This window comes from Aspergillus flavus, chromosome 2 (genome assembly GCF_009017415.1).
Source record: "Aspergillus flavus chromosome 2, complete sequence".
Classification (NCBI taxonomy): Eukaryota; Fungi; Ascomycota; class Eurotiomycetes; order Eurotiales; family Aspergillaceae; genus Aspergillus; species Aspergillus flavus.
Window position 1 is genome coordinate 119,500 of NC_092409.1, and position 22,347 is coordinate 141,846.

The following is a 22,347-nucleotide window of genomic DNA, read 5'->3' on the forward strand; positions in this document are numbered from 1 at the left end:
TATTGGAGCAGATATAAACTCAGATACACCATGAATAAGGGTGTACAATAAAAGTATACTCTCAGCATGGTTCATTTTAATTTGCACCCAGAAGCGTTGTACCGAATGGCAACTGATGCCTGAGGCCTCAATAACAACCTCACGTGGCGGGCAAGTGACCATGCCAAAGAAGGAATGGCGCCAACCATGGCCTCGATCGTCATTTTGATCCGATATGATTATCATCCACTACCGCCAGAAAGTTTTTCCCAGGAACTGAAGACTATGAGTGCCCCGAATGATAATTACACGATACACAAAGTCTCTTTGAAACGTACACGCCAGGCCTGTGGACCTTGTCGGTACGTACAATCTCAATTGGCGGAAGGGCGCACAATCATCCCCGCCTCTTCATAGACCAATTGAAAACAAGTTTTGAGGGTGGCGTGAAATAGAATGTTGACGGTTTGATACATTGTAGTCGGAAGAAGGCGCGCTGCCCAGGCGAGAAGCCGACATGCTCGCTCTGCCAAAGGCTCGGCCAGCGCTGCTCATACGGGCCGCAGGCTGCCCCGAGTCGTGCTGCCACCACTAGAGCTTCTCCTGCCAATGGGCAGGAACGCGTTTTGGGAGAGGCCGGAGATGTAGGTGCCGCCATGACCTGGTGAATTCTTTGCAATTTTTGTGTGTTTCTTGGGTTGACAGTTTTATGCGCGATCGACCAGGCGAACCTGTCGAGCGCGCAACGCTTCGAGCGCATCGAGGACAGGTTGGACAAAATGGCTGGCATCCTTCAGTATGTGCACCATATGGTTTTCCATTTTGGGCTCCGAAAGCCAATTCCATCTAACGTTTCTCCACGCTTTCTCTCAGGGAATGCTTGTTGAAGAACAATCCATTGACTGGATTTGCGAGCGGGAACTCACATCCCTCCCACGGCTATGGGCATCGCAGCATGCCCAATTCTCCAGTAGCATTCGGTTTCCAAAATGGGGAACGTCATTATTCTTTGGGGTACGTATTTTCTCTTCCTATGCTAAGACGTTGGAATAACACTGATTAGCTCCTCACTCCCATGTGATTTTGTTAAATCCGAAGTAGAGATATATCTCGCCCATTTCCACGACCAGCCTTATTGTGTTTTTCCCAAGGACTGGCTCTTGAGTCGAGATATATCATTGCCCCCGGAAGTCGCATTCCCATTAGTGGCTCTTACGTCTCGGATCTCACGCCGCTCGCCAGGACCCACTGGAAGCGAGGTGCCTCCCACCAAGTACTATGCCAACAAGGCCTGGGATATCCTGTCACACCAGTACAAGAGCGGTAAACTGGGTCTTTCATTTTTACAGGGAACATTTCTCATGGCTCAGGTGGACTTCGCCAACGGCCAATCCCATCGAGGGTATTCCTCTGTTGCACTGGGTCTCCGGACAATCCAATCCGCCGGTCTAAACAAAGATAAGTATACGTCCTCGCTCACTGACTCGGAGGCGGAAGAAAGAAGGCGTATTACCTGGTCCTTTTTCATGCTGGACCGCAGTTACAACGCGTCTCGAGACTATTCACTCTGTCTTGCGGACAAACACTTTACCCTTCTTTTTCCAGCACCGGATACGCCAGCCTCGCTCTCTGGCGAGGAATCACTAGCTCGTGGAACATTACACGATGGACCCGAAAAGCAAGGAGAAAAGCTTGACCATGGCATCTTGGCCTGTCTTCTTCGACTGTACTCAATTTGGGGTAAAACCACGGACTATGTATTTGAACCCTTCGATAAGGATGCGCTACCCCCCTGGCGATCAGGATCATCGGTGGCCGGTCTGGAATCCGACTGGATGCAGTTTGAGACTCATTTCGCAGATACACATCGGTATCGCAATGTCGACTTCCGACGACGTGCTCGTGAAGAACCACATTGTCGCTCATACCTGTGCACCTGGCTGTGTGTCCAATTTTTATTCCATTCCGTTCAATGTCTGCTGCACCATCCATTCGTAAACATGGTTAAACTTCGCCACATCGACGGGAACATACCCGCAACCTTCCTGCAGAAGTCCTACGAGAGCTCCCTTATTCATTCGCGGTGGATTGCGCGGTTCATCCGAGAAATGGACGAGGTTGACATCCGACTATATGATCCATTTATTGGTTATCTCTGTGCAATTGCCGCCACCATTCAGCTCGAGAATACGTCCAGCAAAAACCCACACATCGCCCAGCTGGGTAACAGCGATTTCCGAACGTTGGTCGATTACATGACAGAGCTGTCAACGCATTGGGAAAACATGGGTGTCTTAGTATGTTACGTCCGAGCCGATTTGTGATGTCTGCTAATGGTACTTCTGCAGGTCAACCGGGTCAATAAACTGGCTGCGAGACAGAAAAACTACAAGTCGCTATATTATAGCCAGGACACCTTCTCCGGGGAGTTGACGCGCATGCCCACCCCGTCCACTATACCAAGAATGTCGGAGGCGGACGAAGCGCTGATGTGGAATATTCTCGACTTTAGTTCGTCGTTTACCCCTGCTGAGATCGGACAACTCGGGGACTTGGTCCCGTCACCTTATCAGCGGATGGAAACTACCAGTCCGAATTTCCCAGTTGCAACTGGGCAAACCACCGAGCAAGGGCTAGAGTCCCTCAGCGGGCGGATTCCGGGGCCGATAGGCGCCGATCCTATATCAGAGTGGCCCTTTTCAGACAGACCTGGTAACGGTGGATTCGACGCGGCACTTCCCGACCTGCCGGACTGGATGATGTTCGGGGACTACGTCGCGGAGCAGCTATGAAGCTCTTGCAGACAAGGAAATGATGGACACCAGATACCATGATCACGATCGAACATTTGAATGACTTATGATGAACCCTGCACGGTCGGAACAGTAAAGAAAAGGAAATCATTTAAGAATGTATATACATGCTCGTTCGGTAAAAACAAAAGCGTACATTTCTAGCAGTCTAATGTCGTTGCAGCCTGCGATAGCACGCATTCTGAAGAAAAAACAACTCTCGTCAAGTCAAAGTAATGAATATCGTCTCACGTTACAAACAGCAGTCTGCAGTTCAGCGGGTATATGTGTTTCCAGGAAAAAAAAAATCAGCGTGTCGCTTTAAATCTTGCTCTGCCTTGTCGAAGCAGCTGTCAAAGCGCCGGCAAATCTCTCACGTTCCTGAGGAGTCAACTCTCTCCTCTCAGGGCCTCCACGACTTCCATCTCCCTTGAATACATCGCCCTGGAACCGCTCTTTGTACTCGGTGGGAAACTTCCATTTTTGCAACAGGTCTTGCGAAAGGTTCTTTTCGAAGCATCCGACGACGTACTTGCCGATTACGGGTAAGAATTTGAATGCACTGTCACGAGGATTAGTCAGGATATCAGACCTGTTTTTAGATCCTGGATACTTACTGTCCGCTACCACCGGTGGCAATGAACATGTTCTTGTGTTGCGGGTGATAATCCAGGATGAAATCCCCGGTCGGGGTATCGTTGTACCAGCAGAGCGCGACCCGCTCCCAGCCCTTGGGCTCCAGGTCTGGAAAGAGATCCTTCATACCGAGGTTGAGACGCTCGACGGCCTCCTCTGGGATGAAGTTCGCGCGGGCCGACGGCGGGGCAGCTGGGGGCGCAGAAATGCCGTTTTGCGAGTGGGTGTAGCCATAGCTGTGGACGGCGACCTTCAAGATATTGGTTCCGTCATGGGGAGGGAAGCAGAAAAATCCGGTGGAGAGGTTGAAGTAGACAGGCATGTTCCTCAACCGGATCATCTCCTCGGGGGTGAGGCGCATATATCCGACAATCTGAGCAGCCGCGACCATGGAGTTCCAGGATGGAACGAGACTGGCGGTCCAGGCACCGGTGGCGACGATGAACTTGTCACCTGTGATACGGTTACCACTGCTCGTGCGGACAGCTTCGATGGTACCGTCTGCCCTCTTCTCAAAGTCGGTGACTTGGCCATCGGGGCCAGTGATGAACGACACGCCCGCTGCGATACACCGAGCTGCCACACGAGCCGAGGCAAGACCTGCATCTGCCCATCCGCCCGAGTTGTTGAAGAAGGCGTAGAAGCCCGGGTTGCCCAGAGGGCCGGTAAACTCAGGGAATTCCCGCTTGCAGTCTTCCACCGTGGGCACTGAGTGCCAGGGCTCGCCCATCTTGGTCAGAATCTCTCTGGTTTTGCGACTGTATTCCTCGGCGGCGGGCTGCACAGGTTGTCCGGGAGTCTCCTTCTGAGTAACCCAGAGACAACCGGATTGATGGAAGGCTTCCTTATACGCGGGTGTCTTCCAGAGGTCGAAAGCCTCCTTACCCATGCGAGCGTAGACCTCATCTCCGTAATCGAATCGAATGACGCGGGAAATGTCGTTACTGGAACCATCGGGAACAGGGGGCATGGCTCGGTCGAGGACGGTCACAAAGCGATAACCCTTCTCCTTCAATGTCAGGGCGGTTCCCAGGCCAAAGATGCCCGCCCCGATAATGATAATACGTTCGTTCTTCGCTGCCATTGCGTGTGTTGGTGTTAGGAAATTGCTATCTGATCACAAGTCCGGATCAGAGTGTCTGGTTTGGATATCATGAGAGACCTTGATTCAATTCCTTTTATAGGATTTGGCTCCCTCAGACTCCGCATCATGTTTCCGCCCAGCACGGACCGTGGGCGGAAGATAGTGAGGGGCAGGTGCCGGATCCGTCCCTGGATCAAAGATCGGATCATAAAGTTAGTAACTGAGGAGCCACCGAAAGCCAAGAAAATTGGCCACTGCCGAGCTTTGACGCTGGTCTACTGGAGATATGCACGGTCCGTATGCGGACCGTGCCACTTGGACCTGCTTCTATCGCACCCTCTGGGAAAGAGATCCGCTTGTCCAACTCAGGCAAAAGTATCGGAGAGTACAGTCCAGTGGGACCCGACTGTGGATGCCTCCAAAACATACACACTCAACATCCTTGAAGATACACTGAGAGGGTTGGGATCACGTGGTGCATAGCGAGAACTATGCTGTGAGCTTAGTCATCTATACGACATAATTTCTGTATACATTGGTTGAACCTGTTTAAGAAGTTCCATCTCATGTTAACCCTCGCGATAGTTCGTTCATTGTCTCCTACTGAAGAGGAATACTATACGAAGGCTTTCAAATGCGAGCATAGATCATCATGGTTACATCGCTCTACGGCACATACTGTTCCCTCTGATTCTTCTTCCCTGTCTGTTCTTCTTTGTGAATAGTTGGGTTGGGTATTGGACATGAAATGCATCGGGGAGGAAAGTAGGATGAAGTGATATCAGCTGTCAACTGCTGAACCTGCCGCCGTTGACATCTGGTGTGATTGGGCTGGCCATTGGGTATCCGGATACGGAGGATCGGTTCTCCGGTAAGCGCGTTTGCGGATGCAGGAGATTGTTTATATGGAGCGACTGAGAGAGGAGGGGCAGAAGGAGAATGCTGCGCCTTACGATCAGTCGCTTAGGACATTTTATGAGGATGAGTTGAAATTTGGACGGAAGGGCTGGGGGAAGTTCGTGGCGGGGCAAGGTTGCGCCGCATGAGCAGGATGAAATGGAGAGAATTCGCAAGGCTATAGAGGGGCAAGGCTTTAAGCTTGAATAGATGCTCTGCGTACTTATCTATGTTGTTTGAATTAGAGAGTAAACTACATAGATCCCATTGGCATACCTTAGTCTTGAACTCATCATACACCTTTGCGGTGGGCTGCACTGCGGTGTAGGGCTTGCGTTTGGTCATCAAGGGCATTATAGACAGCTATTCTCGCTTCACGTTGGCAGAGCACAGGGCACAAAGGTTGATGACATACTTGCAATCACAGTGGAAACTATACGTATACGTCTTAAGGCAACCTATTACCGTCTCTCTGCAATAGCCAATAAGTGGTCCGCGTTGCCTAATAAGGCTTCATCCTCAGCACACTGCATCACGACATCCACCCAATGCTCATACACCTCCGGTGATACATCACCCAGCTTCCCAGCTAATCCTCCGCCGAGAAAACCTTCGCAAGCTACAATCCGGGACAAAGCAAGCCCGACACTATCATGAGCCCTCAACAGCCCATCAACCTTCCTGATCAATCCCCTTATACCCTCCGCATTGGTGTGGTACGATGCCATGAAGGGATTTCGTGTGTACCTCCCTGAAGCAAGGTACTCGCGATAAAAATCATCAAACTCTGTCGCGAGACGAGATGGATCCCGTTGGGCGATATCCCTCAAATGCGCGTATTGAGTAACGAATGCGACTGCGAGAATTCCGTGGGCACGAAGCATAAAAGCGCAAGCACAGAGGACGTCTGTACGTTCGGATTCTTCTAGAAGGTGATACATTGGACCCTGACAGAGGACCAGATCATATGTAGATGTTGTGAAGACGCTTCGTGGATCCTCTTCCTTGGGACATACCTGAATGGTTCGTGCATCGGCTTCGACGATGGCGTCGAGAGTTACACCAGATTCTGCGGCGAAGGATTTAGCTAGCTCAAGCTCCGATCTGGAGATATCGGCGAGTGTGACTGAATGGCCCTTTCGTGCCAGCTCGACGGCTGGTTAGAAGCCCTTTGTCAGCATGGCCTGTCTTACGGCAGCTTCTCCCTTTGACACACATGACAGCCAGGAGAAGCAATGGATGCTTCCGAAAGATTGATTATGGGCAATAGCATTGGCTTACCGTATCGGCCTGTTCCGCCGCCTAGATCTAAAATCTTCAGTGGTTGATCCCTTCGCTGCCGTAGCTGCCCCAGACACTGATCAATCACTCTCAGCGAAACTGAGAATTCAAGGCGGCAAGCATTCAGTCGATTGTGCTCAAGAGCCGCGTTTTGATTGTACCATTCTGCGACTACTTCCGTATCGGTCATTGTATGTATCTTGAGCTTTACGGCGCTCGGACGGATGAAAACAGTGCAAAGGTTTGTGTATGTTAAATGAAGGCGTTTGACTAGGCACCCTTTGTCGGCCACCTCGTCTCTATAAGGCGAACAAGTTCTGCATGCGACAGGCACAATTTATGTCTCTTTCACCCCCATTTGATGACATTTGAGGTCAGCTGTCGCCTGACAGGGCGCTTCTCGTATTCGTTACCGGCTTCTCCGCCGCATTAAATGCCTCATATTGTTCGTAGAATTCGTGCCCTGCCGCCCCACTCGACATGAGAAGTTGTCTTCGTGTATTCCTCGGACGTTACATTCGACACTTGACAAAATCATTCCAGGAGTCAGCGAGGTCTTGGTGTATTCGCCATGGAGGAAGTTGGACGCGTGGAAACCAAATGTCAGCCAAGCACATCGCTCAAAGTCACACAGAAGTTTGACCTTGCAAGGGCTATATGAGCAAAGATGATATCCAAATCAGTAGATATACCACTCCTCAATCACACTTGGTTCCTATCGCCAGCAATGATTCACGATCAGATAAGATCCCATTGACGGATTTTTTTTATCTTCCCCAATCGCAAGACCCCTGAAGGATCCGATTGGTAGTTCGGATCCACTTAGTAGCCATGGCAGTCTCCATAATGTGGCTTCCTCTCTTTTTCACAGCCAATTGACTGAGCTTAGGATATCAGAGCTCCAGCTAACCCCTCATAAAGAGTGCAAAAGCACAGGTACGACGGGTGGATGAGGAAAGAAGGCCAAGCTGGAATGTCAAAAAGTCAATTCGGAGATTTTTTCCTCCCTTTTTTCCTAAAAACTCTCTTGTTTATCGCCCCGCAGGAAGCAGAATACTATAATATCGTTCCTCCCTTTCTTATCGGCTATTCTTATTCTATTTCTATATTACTCCTTGGGGTTACCACATAGCAATGCGATCTCGGCGGACGAGTGGCGCAAGCGTTTGTGAGCGCCCGCTTCTGGGGGCAAGATCAGAGGAATTGGAGGATAGCGATAGCAAAGACTTTAGCAATAAACGCCACCTCGGCCTGTTCTCGACGGCCCTACTCCTGTAGGGAATACAATGTTTCTTTCATCCTCCTGTCGATCTCACGAACTGAGTGCGTTGTAGGACCAACCGCATGATCGGCGCCGCCATTTTCTCCGTACCATCTTCCATCTTTCTCAGCGTCGGCAGTGTGGGCGCGGCACTTTCGCTATGGGTGGTGGGGATCCTCCTTACCTTCTGCGGGTTTTACATCTACTTGGAGCTGGGGTGTTTGATGCCGCGTACCGGTGGGGAGAAAGTGTACTTTGACACGGCATATCCTCGGCCGTACCGTCTCGCTAGCACGCTTTACGCCTTCTACGTGGTATTTGGATTCCCGGGTACGACTCTTGTGCTCAAAATGTTTTAAAAAATGCCAGAAAACGTACTAAGAATTGCTAATTGCGTAGGCATGGCGAGTATAGTAGTCGCAGATAACACCCTCCTGGCCTTCAATATCGTTCCTAGTGAGATTGTGCAGCGATTAGCCGCGGTTGGAATAATGGCCTTGGTCGCAGCATGCCTCTCGATATCCCGTGAATGGAGCGTACGAATTGTCAACTCGTTAAGTTTACTAAAGCTTGCGACTTTCCTGTTGATTCTTGCAACCGCGTTTGCCATTGTCGTGGGAGTGCTCCCAAACAATGTCGATACCGGTTCCAACTTTCGCCAGCCATTCGCTGGTTCTTCGACCACGGTATATGATTATACTGTCTCACTGTTCAAAGTGCTAGAATCTTTCCTAGGGTGGAACAGTGCAGGCATGGTGTTGGGGGAGGTCAAGAACCCACAGAGGACCCTCAAGGTGGCCGGCCTGCTCGGGGTCGGTTCAGTTGGCATACTCTATTTGTTGATCAATGTCTCTTATTTTATCGTTGCTACACCGGATGATATTAGCCGAGCTGGTGTACAGCTCGTCGCCCGTCTACTGGGCAACCTATTCGGGAGCGCAGCCTCGCGTGTCACTGCTGCTATGGTCGCTCTCTCTACCTTTGGCAGTATGATCTCAACGGCATTCGCAGTTACCCGGGTGATCCGGGAGCTCGCACTGGAAGGAATCATTCCTGCGGCTGGCATTCTCTCCAAAATGTCCAAGTCCGGTAACCCAGCCAGCGCGACATCGGTGTTTATGTTCGGACCTTCGGTAGTGGCAGTCTTACTCTTGCCCTTTGGTAGGTTGACTATCATCAAGTGCTGAAATGTGTATGTACTAACATATGAGTAGGGGATGCCTATGCTTTTCTACTGGATGTGAACCAATATTTTCTAGTGATGGTATACGGTGCTATCGTGGTAGCTCTCTTCATCATTCGACGACACGTCCCATCTGCCCAGTACCCATTCCGCGTGTGGACGTGGGTTCCATATCTCTTTCTGGCTTGCCAAGTGTTCCTACTGCTGTCCCCTCTTGTATCTCCTAGCGGGGCTGGGGATACCAATTTGCCGTTCTGGCTTGCCCCAGCTGTTTCGTTCCTGGTGATCGGACTCGGTGTTATGTACTGGAGACTGAAGTCGTTCGTCGCCCCTGTAGGGGAGGAGCCGATCTGGACTCGTCGCGATAATCTTCAGTCATATCGTTCCGTGGCCGCGTCATAATTTGGCACAGCCACGAGGACTGAGACATACCAATTATCACAATAGACGAAAATACTAAAATTTAGCCGGGTTAATTGTACAGGATTGCCCCATCGGTCCTTCCGGGGCTTACCTGACTTTAAACACTGTTTCTACTTTACTATACTTTTCCTGTGACTATTATAAGTAGCCCTTGAAAGGACTTTTCTTTGTGAAAATGATGCATGAAAACTAGTAATCAGGTATGCTTCTTGGAATTTGCGATAGTAGATAGTAGTCACCTGCACACCCTTAAGTAGGGTACCTCATACATGTTCAAGCCTTATTCGGATAGAGTCAAGCCCTAGGGCAGGGAAATTCATCGCACGTATATGCGCTACTATGTTCAAGGGGCTTACCTTCGCTGACTTCTTCCCGCAGTCTCTACTCAGCTAGAAAGTCTATATAGTATGGTTCCATGGGCTATGACAATTGAACAAATACAAGGTGGGTTGTAGAGTATGGAAGGCAGTAGTAGTACACTCGACTATTGGGGCGCTGAAGTGTTCGGCTTGTCGTCTCACCTAGCGGAACTCATGAAATTCGTACATTGTTTCATTGGTCAGCTATAGCTAAACATGGCGTAGAAGCTTTGTACAAGCTTTTTAGTTCTCGTCATATCCCAGCACTTGAGCCCTGCTTTAAATCAGGCTATTGGCTGCTGTATCCCCGAGACACATGTAGTGATTCAAACGTTTGATACCTTATATAGAAGCCCAAACGGGAAAGAACCCCAACTATCTAGCGGGCGTGTTCGATCGTGGAGAGACAGGGGGGAGGAAAGAAGGTCCAGGCGCTGAATGACCGAGACATAGAGGAAAAATGCGGTATTATTCCCCATCATATAGTTCACATTTATCCGCACAAAGAACCCCTTGCTAGAGTCCAGAAGCGATGATCAATTGCCTATTTCACAGTCCTTTCCCAAATTCTTCTACTTTTCTCACTGTTTAGCCGCCTCTTTGGTTCCCATCCTATGAAGAGCTCATGACGGAAAGAAACCGAGACATGATCATCCTATACATCGCCACTTGACTGCTGGTGTCCTTAGGGTCTCTGGCTTTTGCCAGTGGCAGTGCTCAACAATTTCTCCATCACAATTGAGTTCATAAGTACATGATATCACGGCCAGACGCCGGAACTCGTCCGCCGAGGCTGTGGTTAATATCGGGCGAGCCGAGTGTTCAGCGAGTGCCGAAACATGGAAGGGCTTCTGGAAGATAAGAATAGAAACGCCGAATCGGCTAATGATCGACAACCGTTTGATGTCATGGTCTTCTTTAGGGCAAAATTCCGTCTCAGGGCTCGGAAGTTGTGAAGCCGTTTAATCCGATCGATGAATATTTGCCCCTTCATTGGATCTTAGTCGACCTTACTCTCCGCAAGGGTTTTGTTGCCCCGAGATTTTGTTCATTCTGATTCCTGGATATTTGAGTGAACCTCGGGATACTGACCCACTTCAATATAGACGCCCTATTAAGACTTGCCATGGTTAAAACATGTCTCACTCCTTCTCCACTGTCTGGATATTTTAGGACACTTCGAGTTTGAAGTCGTAAATATTGTAGCTTAACGTCAGAGATATAGATTAACGGCCAGGATATAAAGGCCCATAGGTTTCCTATCCATAGTCTCCTCATCACCAACAAAATCACTGTAAACTACAAGCCACACTGAGCAGATCCTGTTTTCACAACTAATTTTCTACCTCTCAACACATTCAAAATGATGTTCTCCGTTGCTGCTTTCGCCTCCCTTCTCTCGGTTGTCAGCGCTGCTGCTGTCCCTTCCAACGCCACCCTCCCTGCGGCGTTCACTTTGGTCGCTGATGGCGGCAGAACCGCTCTGACCGATGGCCGTAAGTCCTCTTGTGTTGCAACGTCACAGTCGATGAATAGTCACTCATGAGTTGTATACAGAGTACGTCTACGTCGGCGGTGATGCCACCGACGGCAAGGAGATCCTCATCCTGCGCTCCGCCGCCAACGGCATGGTCTCCTTCACCTCAAAGGACGGTGTCCCCACTGCCTTCCAGAACCTCTACATCGTCGAGAAGGACGTGACCCCGGTCTCCCTCACCGTGCCCCACTCTGGTGCTATTCCCCAGAACGGCAACATGAACGGCTTCGGGGTCAACGCCCAGGGCTACTTCACCAACAACGGTCGCCCCTGGTTCTCCGTTGATGTCGGCGACGCTCCCTCCAAGCAGGTCTACTGGTACGGTGGCCACAATGCCGAGTACTACGGCCTCAACCTTTGGGTCAAGGAGTGCAAGGGCTGCTAGACGGGGTCTGCCGGATTGTACATATTGGTTCCGCCCTGCATATTCTTGTCGATTTCTTTCACGGGGCGTTTTCTTTTCAAACAGCTTGTTAAGGTCTGCAAGCTTTCAATCAGTCCCTGCTTTGTACTCGATACCCAGGACTTTGTATAAATAGATAGCATGTTTTAACTTCCGTTCTGCTGAAATATACTGTTTAATCAGTATTACCAGTCCTCCATGCCTTCTAGTTTAAGTTTAGTTAAACCTCTTCTCAGCAACGCTGAATGTCCAACCCTCCAAGAACGTGCCGTATTGTACATCATCCCGATCATGGAAGATATCATCATAGTGGGCGATCCTTGTCTCCGGTATTTCTGCTTGGCGATAGTAGTGATGCGCCAGTCTCTGCATAGTGGGGTTGTTCCACATTTTCTCCATCCAGGCCAATGCATCGGGGCTGGCCGTATCAAGAGGCAGGTTGTAGGTACGGAAGCGCTGCGCAACTCACCCATTAGCAACCACAAACATAATCCCAATGACAACCAACGGGTATACACACCCAAAGAACAGGCCAAAAGAAGGCATCCGCGATACTAAACGAACCAAACAGGAACCCCTCGTCCCTCTCGTTCAATTCAGCCAAACGAGCCTTGGTCGTCCGCCTCGCATTATCCCAGATAACGAGAAGCCGCTCGACCTCCTTCTTCGCCTGCTCGGACACGGGCACATTCCCCGTATACCGGGCAATGAAGTTCGTACCGTAGTTATTTCTCAGTGTTGAGAACCCCGAGTGCATCTCCGCTGCTGCGCTGCGCGCCAGCGCTCGGAGCTGTCGGTCGCGCGGCCAGAGATTGAGTTCTGGATTGGACTCGGCCAGGAATTCGCAGATGGCTAGCGAGTCATTGAGGCGGATGTTTGGGCCAAGTGAGCGACATTCCAGCAACGGGACCAGGCCTGTGTGGGAGATCTTTTTGACCTGCTTTTGTTAGTCTTTTCTCCCCGGGTGTCGGATATCTCGTATACCTCGGATAGGTGAATAATCTGGGCTGAGTAGGGGATATTGAAGTACTCGAGGACTGTTTCCACGCGAGATGTCCAGCCTGTAGTGTTACATCGTTAGCTTTGTTGAGATAGGAAGGGTGATGTTGCATACTGGAGTATCTCGTATGGGTTCCAATGAGGTGGTAGTCAGGCTGCTGCGTTTGTTCGGTCATTGTGAGCCACTGAACGATTACTGATGTAAGAGATCTTGGTTTGATTTTTCCTTGTTAACAAACATGCAGAGGGTTCTATATATACTGCTTTCCTTGCAACCGGGAAGTGGGGTGGTGAGTGACTCATTCCTCGTATTCCAAGTTGTCAACTACGTATAGGTCTCAGGTGCTTATAATATCAGGATTATTCATGATTGATACGTGAAGTTGTCTGGAAAAGCTTACAGGGAGATCGTAGTTTTTTTATATCGTTAGTATCCTAATCCAGAAAACGTTTCTCGGTGCAGGGAGCGTAAAACCGAATTTGGGATTGTTGTGTCGTCGCCGCTTTTTCTGACATGTTTTGTTCTAAAGACATCTGCTGAAACTGAAATCGCCCATTGAAGGGAATATAAGACCTACGTCTTTGTCATTTAACTGTAGGGACTATAAGAATCTGGTTCGACAGCAAGAATGAACGCCAAGAAGCTGACATCTAGGGTGGACCAAAGGTGCTTGTTATAATTGCTCTGACAAGTACTTGGCCCGCATAGTTAATGGCTTAACCAGGAAAACGAATAATTTTATAAGCTAATGATATGCTATGGATCACCTTCTAAACACAAAGTGGCAGTTTTTACAACCTTGCCAAAGGTCCGTCACTCCGGACGACCCCGAGGTTTGCTGGACCGATTTCGGATATCGATGTACATCCCACCAGCTGCATACATCTTTTGAAATCCTCGTAGAGGATCCTGAGCATTAATTCAACTCCTTGTTCGCCGTTATACTAATTCGAAAAGGAGGGAGTCCGTTAGTTATGTTCATACAATGAGAAGCAAGAGAATGGAAGACATACCGCTAAACCCCAGAGTGCAGGTCGACCAACCCAGCAACATTCCGCTCCTAGAGCTAATGCCTTGAAAATATCAACACCAGATCTAATTCCTCCGTCAACGTGGATTCGGATCCGCCCTCTCGCTGCCTGGGCACAAGCTGGGAGCGCATCGATAGTTGCTGGTGTCTCATCCAATTGACGCCCCCCATGATTGCTAATGATGACCCCGTCACATTTATATTCAACAGCCAGTTCCACATCCTCTGGGGTAAGTACTCCCTTGATCCAAATTTCCATATTTGTGACACTCCGCAACCATGAGATCTCTTTGGCCCAAGAGTGAGAATCTGAATTAAACGAGTTGAACCCATCATCATGAGATTGTTGGGCAATATCTTCAGGAGACCTATTAAGCATGGGATACCCTAGCCCGGGAGACGGTTGAAACCCATTCCTCCATTCATTGTAGCGGACCCCTAGTACGGGGCTATCTGCCGTGAGGAAAATGGCCTTGCAGCCAGCTGCTTCAGCCCGTCGAATAATGCCCTCTTCCGTTTTCCTATCCTTCATAGAATAAAGCTGCATAACATGATGAACCGGCCCGATGGCCATGCCCGCCGCGACAACATCCTCGACGGAATGATTGCTGAAAGATGACACACCCATGTTAACGTTCATTTTAGCGCACGCTCTGCTTGTCGCCAGTTCCCCGTCGGGGTGGGCCATCGCTTGTATGCCAGCTGGGGACACGCAGAGAGGAAAAGTGATGTTTCTCCCCCAAAGAGGTATTTCTGTGTTAACCCTCGAAACATCTCTCAGGACTCTTGGCAACAGGCGATATTTTTGAAAAGCTGAAGAGTTTTCACGGACTGTAACTTGGCCTGTCGCACCGGAGTTGTAGAACTCTAGCAGGAAGAAAATGTGTCGCGATCGTTAGAGATATTGAGTAAGCCTGTGCTTGGTCGAAAGAGAGAACTTACCGCGCACCGACGTCGGTAATATTTTCGAAGCCGCAGCTTCGAGGTCTGAGATTGAAAGGATCTTTTCAGTCATTGTGCGACTCCATACGTACTTACGATGAAGGTATTACGGAGATCGTGAGAATCTCTGTGATATTTCTAGTACTGGGGGTTTGTCACCAGTAACACTCACCTCGGAGGGTAGTCCGAGGATATGAAGTCCTTTACTCATTTTCTGTTACTAAGTTGCTGAGCTAGATAACTATTCATTATAGATCTTAGTAATTGCTGGCTTAGTGATTAGAGTTTGTGGTGGGCATGAGTGGAGACACACAAAGTCTCTAATTGCCATCGTTTCTTGGCATTTTAAAGAGAAGACCAAACCTCATGGTCAAGCACAGATAGTTTTTAAGTATTACAAGTGTATTGCAGGCTAGCATCGGAGAAATACAAGATTCTTCCATTCAGACTATCAACGGACGACATCAACTATGCATAGAGCTATTGGAAGAAATCATATTAAAAGACCAATCCGCAAAATGATTGTAGATACTCAACGTGGATTGTTCGACAGCCCTCGGCGTAGGAATAGAAGTCAGATGCGCTGGTCTGACCGCTAAGCCTGTTGCAATGATAGTATCACCCGGCTCATACAACTCTGGATATTTCTCAAATAACAACGGGTCCAACTTGAATCGAGCGACACCATCATCCATACGAAGTTCTTTGAATGCAAGACGAGCGTACTTTTTTGTCTGAAATAAAGCTTCCATGCTTGGAGCAGGCAAGGTGACATCATGGAAGTCCGTCTCCTGTTCCGTATTGCTCATTTCCGCTTGCTGGGCCACCAGGTGGTTATTGGCAAAGCTTTCGTGAGGATCACTATACAGGCTGTCCACACGTTCATCCATCGCTTGAATAAGGTCCCAGACTCGAATATATCCAAGCGTCGGCCGATCAAATTGAATAATGGTGGAAATATCGGTTTCGATCACGTATGCTGTAGCTATGTCACATATGATCTGATCGATATTCGAGTTTGCAGCATGCAGCATTATGAGCCGATCACGAATTGAAGGAAATGGACACCAGTCAATGATCGGTGGATAGCTCTCTGAAAGCTGCAGTGCCGAAGGGCGGTATCGCATTGGAAGTTGCATGTAGAGTTCGCGGGTGGGATTTAGTTGCCACATGGTAAGACTAGTGATGTGGTAGTAGAACTTAGTTGGCGTGTACCATGACATGGCAAGAGGCCGATAGAGACTGTTAAATAAAGACAGCATGAGTGAAACGGAAAGGTGAATTTTGGGTCTACCGATATTCGTTAGTATAACTGTGTAGCTTAGAACTTTTTCAACGTACAGGTTCGCGCTTTGTGAATCAGAACAGTCCAAAAGCCGCCATTTGCTTTTTATGCAGCGATGTAGAATATGTATATGATCCGAGAATGCGGAGTTGGATATATGAAGAGCTTTTCCGACGCTGAAAATGCTGGACATTGCTGTTCGATATGTTGAAGGGCCCATCTGATAGTTATACGACCACACACCCGGAACTCCGCGGATTGAAACATTAGGAATTGAGACATCATTAGATAAAATATTGAACCCCACAGTATTTTCTTGGGCATTCGTCCCATCGAAACTAGATGGGAATGTCTCAGTGTGTGGTATACTGAGAGCTGCACTTTCAAATTGCTGTTCACAAGACCCTGCATCATGCCCCAGATTGTTGTTAAGAGACACATCTACATCCGAAGTCTGCTCGACAACATCTGAGTAACTCGGCAGTAACGGAGACCACTGACACGGTGCAGTTGGGGAAGCAGAGTCTAAGTGAATGTCCAGCTCAGATGAAGTTTTCTGAGTTGGCGGTTCCGGGGGCTGAGAGAGCTCAGCGACTGTAGCGGTATCAGTTTCCGTTGAGTTGGCCTGTGAGATGTTAAAATCCCTGGAGCCACCGTTCCTGAGATTGATGATAACATACTTCTGCTCCCAAGGCCGCATTCATCTGCTGGGACAGGGCCCTAAGAGATGCATGTGCACTTTCAAGTTTGCCAATGAACGTGCTGAGTCTCTTGCGGAGAAACGTATTCTCCTTTTCTAGCTGAATTATTCTTTCATTTTCTGTCTTACTGGCGTTTTCTAATCGCCTCTCCAACTCCTGTATGTAAGTTGTTTGTCGCTTCCGGTAAGCCTGCTGAGATAGGCGATTACGCAACCTTTCAGTTGTCAGAACAACCTAGGAAGTAGAAAGGGGGTATGGAATGCATGCCGCTTCTGGTCTGTCACGGCACTGCCCTCTTGAGCAGGACGACTTGTACGCCGAGGCCCCATGGAGTAGAACTCAACCCAATGCACTTTTCCGATGAATCAATTACGTGGGACACGATGAGGTGATCGGACAACGACGGCTTCACGTGATCATGGTGGAATTATCCGCTACTAAGCGATCGGCGATGCATGCGATACATGCGTACTAAACTCTGCCATTGAATCCTTGGTTCCGCAGAGAACTCCGTCCCCACCATGCTTGTCGTATCGCCGGACTAGCACCGAAGATGATTTATCAGGATGGTTCCTCGGATGCGCGAGGGGTAGTATGCCATCTTACAGTTAAAGTTGGACGACAAGCTTTCGAGAGAATATGAAAGCCATAGTCTCGAGTGGCTTCCATTCAAAATGACGGCCTTCAAGGAGCCCTACCCAATATATATTCTTGGCCTTGGAAGTATTGGATCGTTCATTTCGCACACTCTTCGATGCCTTTCTGAACCGCCCCGTGTCAATCTCCTTTTCCATCGCGAAAGCCTGTGTCAAGAGTTTGAAGACAAAGATCGCAAGATAAGGCTTCAAGTTGGTGAAGGTGGTGTTCAAAGGAAAGTTCGGGATTCGACGTTGAACGAATAGACGGAGATTGGTCTGCATCTTCAAACGACAAGATATACTCTCTGATTGTGGCAGTCAAGGCGTCAGGAACTCTATCTGCCCTTGAACCAATCAAGCATCGACTAGGACCTCATTCTACTATATGCCTTTTCCAAAATGGTCTCGGCCAGGTTGAAACTCTGAACGAGCAGCTGTTCACAGATCCGCTCACGAGACCAACCTATGTACTTGGGATTATGCGCCATGGTGTGTATCTGAGGTCCCCATTTGAAGCTGTACTGTCTGGCACCGATGGTTCAACTGCAGTTGGGGTGGTGGATTGGGAGAACCAAAATGAAGCAACGCCACAAACTAGGTTTCTTTTTGATACCCTTCTGCGATCTCCTGCACTTCAATGCACAGAGCTAGCTTGGACCGATCTGCTAAAAGCCCAATTGTTGAAATTGGCAGCAAACTGTGTGATTAACCCCTTGACGGCAATACTTGATGTACACAACGGCGAGATCATGGAGAACGAAATGCTTATACCCACATGGCATCGTCTTCTGGAAGAAATATTGGCTGTCTTTAACCGTCTGCCAGAACTTCAACACCTCCCTACGGAGCAGAAACAATTTACTTTCTGCTCATTAAAGAGTGCACTGGTGAATACTGTTTGGAAGACAGCAAATAACTCCAGCAGTATGCGCGAGGATATTCGGAAGGGCAGAGGCACTGAGATTAAATTTATCAATGGTTGGGTCGTCAGACGTGGCGCAGAACTCGGAATTGATTGCCCTACAAATGCCTCTCTGACAGAACTCATACTTGCGAAGAGCAACTAGTCGGCATCTGTCTAAGCTTGGGCTGGGAAGGTGACTAAATGTAGGTTGGGAATTTATGAGGGTGTATGAGGTTGAGGATATCCTTCTAGTAACTATACAAATATAGTCAATATCAAATCATTCTACCGTAGTCAGCCAGAGGTTCTAGAACTCTCGGACCTCCAAGCGGCGCTTAGCTGGCTATACATTCATGACTTTTGTTCAAGGTCGTTACTTCATGATACTACACCGCAGTCTTAGCGTAGTCATTCGCTAATTGTATAGTCGCCAGTCACAATTCCTTTAGAGGTACGGTAACTAGTTAGTAAGTGCTGTATTAGTTATTTGAGGGTGGGGCTACCCACATCACCCACTTAATGACATTATGGCATATCATAAAAATGTAGTAATTCGTCTGTTTAACCCTAGACCCCTCAGCAAAGTTCAATCGCTTGCCGAGCATTAAATGTGCTTTTCCCGAGATACAATATTCGTAGAGGTGGGAGCGTCCGCAACAGCGAACGACATGCTCTATGACCGTGAAACACTTTACTAATGAAAGACTTACTCATATGTTGCCAGATAATAGATATAAACCATCGCTTGTTGTAGAGATCTCCTAAGTGCACTGATTTTGCTACTCCATATATACATTTCAGCAACTGTTTCCAAACACCTGCCGAAATAATCGTTGATCGATCTTTTAAATAAAGACGTGGTCTTCCCGAGATGTCGAGTCCAAGGGCTGTCCATACAACAAGAGCACCGGCACCTCCTGCCTTTCTGTCTCAAGCAATTCGCTTTGGCAGTATCATATTTTGCTCAGGTCAAATAGGCTGCGACCCTGAAACAGGGCGTCTGATAGAAGGGACAATTCAGGAACGAACTGTGAGTTCAAATATGACCAGTGATCTCATTTTAAAATTTCTTAGGGCCATACGCTGAATATAGTGTAACAGAAGCAGATATTGTCAAACATCAGTTCGATTCTCCTAGCTGGAGGGTCAGGCTTGGACAATATTGTGAAGTGCAACATCTACCTCACAGATATGGGGGACTTCGGGCCTATGAATGAAGTATATACAACCTTCTTTTCAGATCCAATGCCGGTTAGTTGTGATCCCTTACTCTCCAGTGGCATTTGCAGCCAGATTGGATTGTATTGACGGAATAGCGAAGGCCCGGACCTGTGTCTGTGTCAAAGAGCTGCCTCTAGGGACCGATGTCGAGATTGAGTGCATCGCAGCTGTCAAGGGTGACCAGAAGGAAGATCTCGTAATGTCTGCACTCCTATAAGTACATAGTTATCTGTATATACTTTTCAACAATAAGCTCTTTTGGCTTTGGCTCCAAAAAGAGCCTTCAGTGAGCCAGGGGCTAGAACTACATCCTCTACTGTACTCTGTGCCTTTATCGTGTTATTGAGGGTGACTTTCCACTCAACCAAATAGTGTATAGTTCATTATCCGATCTTAGACCTACCAGCTGCCTTGTTGTTAGTCTAAATAGATGAATGTTTTATCTAGAAAGCTATTTCACAAAAGTCCTCAATAGTATAGTATTGATAGATTAGGCAGGATTTAAGCAGTTTTCTTTATACCGCCTTGGGGATAAATTCACTGCGACGTGGTCTTTGTACTACTGTCTGCACATTGAATAACTTGCCTCCCCGCCCACATCTCATAACGCTGGCTTCTCTTTACCCTCAGATCGCACCAGCATCACTCCATCGTTGTCACTACCATTCTCTTCTTCATCCATCACTCCTAAGACTTGGTCCCAGTATGTATCGCACATGTGCTGCTTGTGGTCGTGACCTCCCTCAATCATCATACACGGCCAACCAGTTCTCCAAGGGTCCAGGAGTGTCGCGATGTGCGAGCTGCGTCCATGGACACCATGCAGATACCGTATCTGCAGGACAGACTAACAGCGGTAGATACAATAACTCCAACAAATGCTCCGTTCCAAATCCCGCCTTGAAGAATTCCTTTGCTCAAGGTGCTTTTCGCTGGGTGGCCAAGGGGAGCTACACGTCGGGTTCGCGCAGGGGCCAAGCATGTGTTGTTAAGTGGTTCAAAACTGGGGCAGTCTTCTCGGATGATTATTTTACTCTCGATATCAAGGCCGTCGACAAGGCCTTAGAGATCGTCAATAGGTTCAACCAGTTGAATATCATCAACAAAGTTGTCAAAATCAACGTACCCGAAATATGGCACTTCACCGACGATAGCAGCGACGAGTGGGTGGGTCAGAGACACCTATGTGAGCCGTTTATCCAAAACTACCAGAAGTTTAATAGCAACACCGGATGGAATGATGACTCCAAGGCATGGGGAGAGGTCATGCAAGCTCTTAGCCATTTTAGCTACCACATCTCGGGCGGGAATTATGTTCTATGTGATCTCCAAGGTGGCATTTACCAACACGAGCTTGTGCTCTCTGACCCCGTCATCCTATCGCGGACCCGCGAGTACGGTGTCACGGATCTTGGTCCCGACGGTATTAGCTCGTTCTTCAGTCTGCACGCTTACAACAACTTCTATCGCCCGAACTGGACTCAGCCCGCTAACCCGGTGCAAAGGTTCCGCCCAGTCCCTGGTACCACTATGATCAGACGCACGGTGCGTACAGGATATTCACGGCCTCGAGAGACAAGGCTTTTTGTGTAGCATGTCTTGTCGTACGTGGGGGTGCTAGGGATATTCTACACGGACTAGATCGTTCGATTTGGAAGGGGTATCTTGCCGAATTGGTTGTTGTGTGATAAGAAGCCTAAGATCTTAGCAACATGCTGATGTGATACATTGTGAATGTCGGGACCTCGGTCAAACTCCACCTAGCATTGTTTCTCTACTGACAAGGACAACCCAGAAAGGCTCCAATGTATACTTAAACAGCTAAGAAACGTAGGTGGTGACATTAAGATCTGGAAGCACTGTATCTCCACCTCCATCTCAATCCCGCCAAAGTTCATGCCAAGATTACTAACTAGCGTAGTCTCCGTACGAGCTTACGAATCATGCAGCAGGCAAAAACAAAAGGCAAAGAGAAACACATTTCTTGACCCACAGAGCAAAACTAAACATCCAAGAATAGAATCGATTAACATGGCCTCTCCATCTGATCCTTTACTCCACGAGCACACTGGTCCCAGATCTCTCCGCCAGCGACCAATATATCTGCCCGAGGAACAAGGACAACGCATCATCGCCCAGTGGAGACGGGCGGCGCGGGATTTCTTATCGTCGCGACGAGGTCATTATCTCGTCCTGTTGCTCGTTTCTGTCGATGTCGCTTGTACCTTTGCCGATTTTCTGATCGAGTTACATGTCTGCGAGTTAACGAAACATGGTTCTCACGTAGCCATCGGTTGGGGGGTTACTCAGAAGGTACTCGCCATCGTTGGGTTGGTATTCTCGTGCCTCTTCATGCTGGAATTGATGGTTACTGTGTTCAGCTTTGGAAAAGGGTAAGTTGTTTTTTTTTTTTTTTTTTTGAAATTGTTCTTAATGCACATTTATACCGAGAATATATCGCTGTGCAAGCTGCCAAGTTTAGAGCATATCCTCATACCAGATGGCTGACCGAATTAGCTACTTCTCATCCAAGTTCCACGTCTTTGATGCGCTTGTGATTATTGTCGCATTCGGGGTCGACGTTGCCCTGCATGGCATAGAAGAAGAACTGGGGTCTCTGATCGTGGTACTCCGGTTATGGCGTGTGTTCAAGATCATCGAGGAGCTGCAGTCGGCCAAGGAAGACACGCTGGAGGAGTATGAGCACGAGATCGAGAGACTTCGACAGGAGAATACTTATCTTCGCCAGAGACTGAACGTGTCTCTAAGCAATGCTGATCCTATGGATTAG

At 48.5% G+C, this 22,347-nt stretch overlaps 11 protein-coding genes across 11 annotated transcripts; 7 read left to right on the forward strand and 4 right to left on the reverse strand.

The window, feature by feature from the left end:
- Positions 1-186: 186 nt before the first annotated feature.
- Positions 187-647, forward strand: F9C07_9411 (uncharacterized protein; the record flags this gene model as incomplete). The annotated part of the gene is made up of 2 exons (XM_071511902.1): positions 187-341; positions 461-647. 2 exons carry the CDS (start codon positions 187-189, stop codon positions 645-647), a joined length of 342 nt encoding a protein of 113 aa, XP_071363435.1.
- Positions 648-934: 287 nt separating this feature from the next.
- Positions 935-2,771, forward strand: F9C07_2197480 (uncharacterized protein; the record flags this gene model as incomplete). Its single annotated transcript, XM_041284520.2, has 3 exons — positions 935-993; positions 1,043-2,276; positions 2,328-2,771. 3 exons carry the CDS (start codon positions 935-937, stop codon positions 2,769-2,771), a joined length of 1,737 nt encoding a protein of 578 aa, XP_041141880.2.
- A 321-nt stretch (positions 2,772-3,092) lies between these two features.
- On the reverse strand, positions 3,093-4,491 carry F9C07_9413 (putative fructosyl amino acid oxidase; the record flags this gene model as incomplete). The annotated part of the gene is made up of 2 exons (XM_041284523.1): positions 3,093-3,333; positions 3,389-4,491. 2 exons carry the CDS (start codon positions 4,489-4,491, stop codon positions 3,093-3,095), a joined length of 1,344 nt encoding a protein of 447 aa, XP_041141881.1.
- A 1,358-nt stretch (positions 4,492-5,849) lies between these two features.
- Positions 5,850-6,859, reverse strand: F9C07_9414 (S-adenosyl-L-methionine-dependent methyltransferase; the record flags this gene model as incomplete). The annotated part of the gene is made up of 2 exons (XM_041289232.1): positions 5,850-6,544; positions 6,670-6,859. 2 exons carry the CDS (start codon positions 6,857-6,859, stop codon positions 5,850-5,852), a joined length of 885 nt encoding a protein of 294 aa, XP_041141882.1.
- A 944-nt stretch (positions 6,860-7,803) lies between these two features.
- Positions 7,804-9,515, forward strand: F9C07_9415 (amino acid/polyamine transporter I; the record flags this gene model as incomplete). The annotated part of the gene is made up of 4 exons (XM_041289243.1): positions 7,804-7,943; positions 8,004-8,260; positions 8,330-9,091; positions 9,145-9,515. 4 exons carry the CDS (start codon positions 7,804-7,806, stop codon positions 9,513-9,515), a joined length of 1,530 nt encoding a protein of 509 aa, XP_041141883.1.
- A 1,559-nt stretch (positions 9,516-11,074) lies between these two features.
- On the forward strand, positions 11,075-11,925 carry F9C07_1176390 (uncharacterized protein). The gene is made up of 2 exons (XM_041289244.2): positions 11,075-11,391; positions 11,453-11,925. The coding sequence occupies exons 1-2, from the start codon at positions 11,259-11,261 to the stop codon at positions 11,815-11,817; spliced, it is 498 nt and encodes a 165-aa protein (XP_041141884.1). The 5' UTR covers positions 11,075-11,258; the 3' UTR covers positions 11,818-11,925.
- A 126-nt stretch (positions 11,926-12,051) lies between these two features.
- F9C07_9417 (putative glutathione S transferase) lies at positions 12,052-13,010 on the reverse strand (the record flags this gene model as incomplete). Its single annotated transcript, XM_041289233.1, has 4 exons — positions 12,052-12,291; positions 12,356-12,772; positions 12,820-12,896; positions 12,950-13,010. 4 exons carry the CDS (start codon positions 13,008-13,010, stop codon positions 12,052-12,054), a joined length of 795 nt encoding a protein of 264 aa, XP_041141885.1.
- A 225-nt stretch (positions 13,011-13,235) lies between these two features.
- On the reverse strand, positions 13,236-15,210 carry F9C07_2276663 (putative oxidoreductase). The gene is made up of 3 exons (XM_041289234.2): positions 14,808-15,210; positions 13,849-14,732; positions 13,236-13,779 (listed from the first exon to the last, which is right to left on the reverse strand). Exons 1-3 carry the CDS (start codon positions 14,878-14,880, stop codon positions 13,627-13,629), a joined length of 1,110 nt encoding a protein of 369 aa, XP_041141886.2. The 5' UTR covers positions 14,881-15,210; the 3' UTR covers positions 13,236-13,626.
- A 373-nt stretch (positions 15,211-15,583) lies between these two features.
- On the forward strand, positions 15,584-19,773 carry F9C07_9419 (putative translation initiation inhibitor; the record flags this gene model as incomplete). The annotated part of the gene is made up of 5 exons (XM_071511903.1): positions 15,584-15,781; positions 17,728-17,933; positions 19,215-19,365; positions 19,437-19,586; positions 19,657-19,773. 5 exons carry the CDS (start codon positions 15,584-15,586, stop codon positions 19,771-19,773), a joined length of 822 nt encoding a protein of 273 aa, XP_071363436.1.
- A 353-nt stretch (positions 19,774-20,126) lies between these two features.
- F9C07_1177214 (kinase-like domain-containing protein) lies at positions 20,127-21,338 on the forward strand. The gene has a single exon (XM_041284522.2). It carries the CDS (start codon positions 20,262-20,264, stop codon positions 21,147-21,149), a length of 888 nt encoding a protein of 295 aa, XP_041141889.1. The 5' UTR covers positions 20,127-20,261; the 3' UTR covers positions 21,150-21,338.
- Positions 21,339-21,587: 249 nt separating this feature from the next.
- F9C07_9421 (uncharacterized protein) lies at positions 21,588-22,347 on the forward strand (the record flags this gene model as incomplete). Its single annotated transcript, XM_041289247.1, has 2 exons — positions 21,588-21,949; positions 22,074-22,347. The coding sequence occupies 2 exons, from the start codon at positions 21,588-21,590 to the stop codon at positions 22,345-22,347; spliced, it is 636 nt and encodes a 211-aa protein (XP_041141890.1).

Excerpts from the sequence above, each read along its gene's own strand:
- F9C07_1176390 (XM_041289244.2), top strand. The coding sequence starts at position 11,259 with ATGATGTTCTCCGTTGCTGCTTTCGCCTCCCTTCTCTCGGTTGTCAGC. Across the intron at positions 11,392-11,452 it reads AACCGCTCTGACCGATGGCC|AGTACGTCTACGTCGGCGGT; the intron begins GTAAGTCCTCTT and ends AGTTGTATACAG.
- F9C07_1177214 (XM_041284522.2), top strand. The coding sequence starts at position 20,262 with ATGTATCGCACATGTGCTGCTTGTGGTCGTGACCTCCCTCAATCATCA.
- F9C07_2276663 (XM_041289234.2), bottom strand. The coding sequence starts at position 14,880 with ATGACTGAAAAGATCCTTTCAATCTCAGACCTCGAAGCTGCGGCTTCG. Across the intron at positions 14,733-14,807 it reads ATTACCGACGTCGGTGCGCG|AGTTCTACAACTCCGGTGCG; the intron begins GTAAGTTCTCTC and ends TCTTCCTGCTAG. Across the intron at positions 13,780-13,848 it reads CTGCACTCTGGGGTTTAGCG|TATAACGGCGAACAAGGAGT; the intron begins GTATGTCTTCCA and ends TTTTCGAATTAG.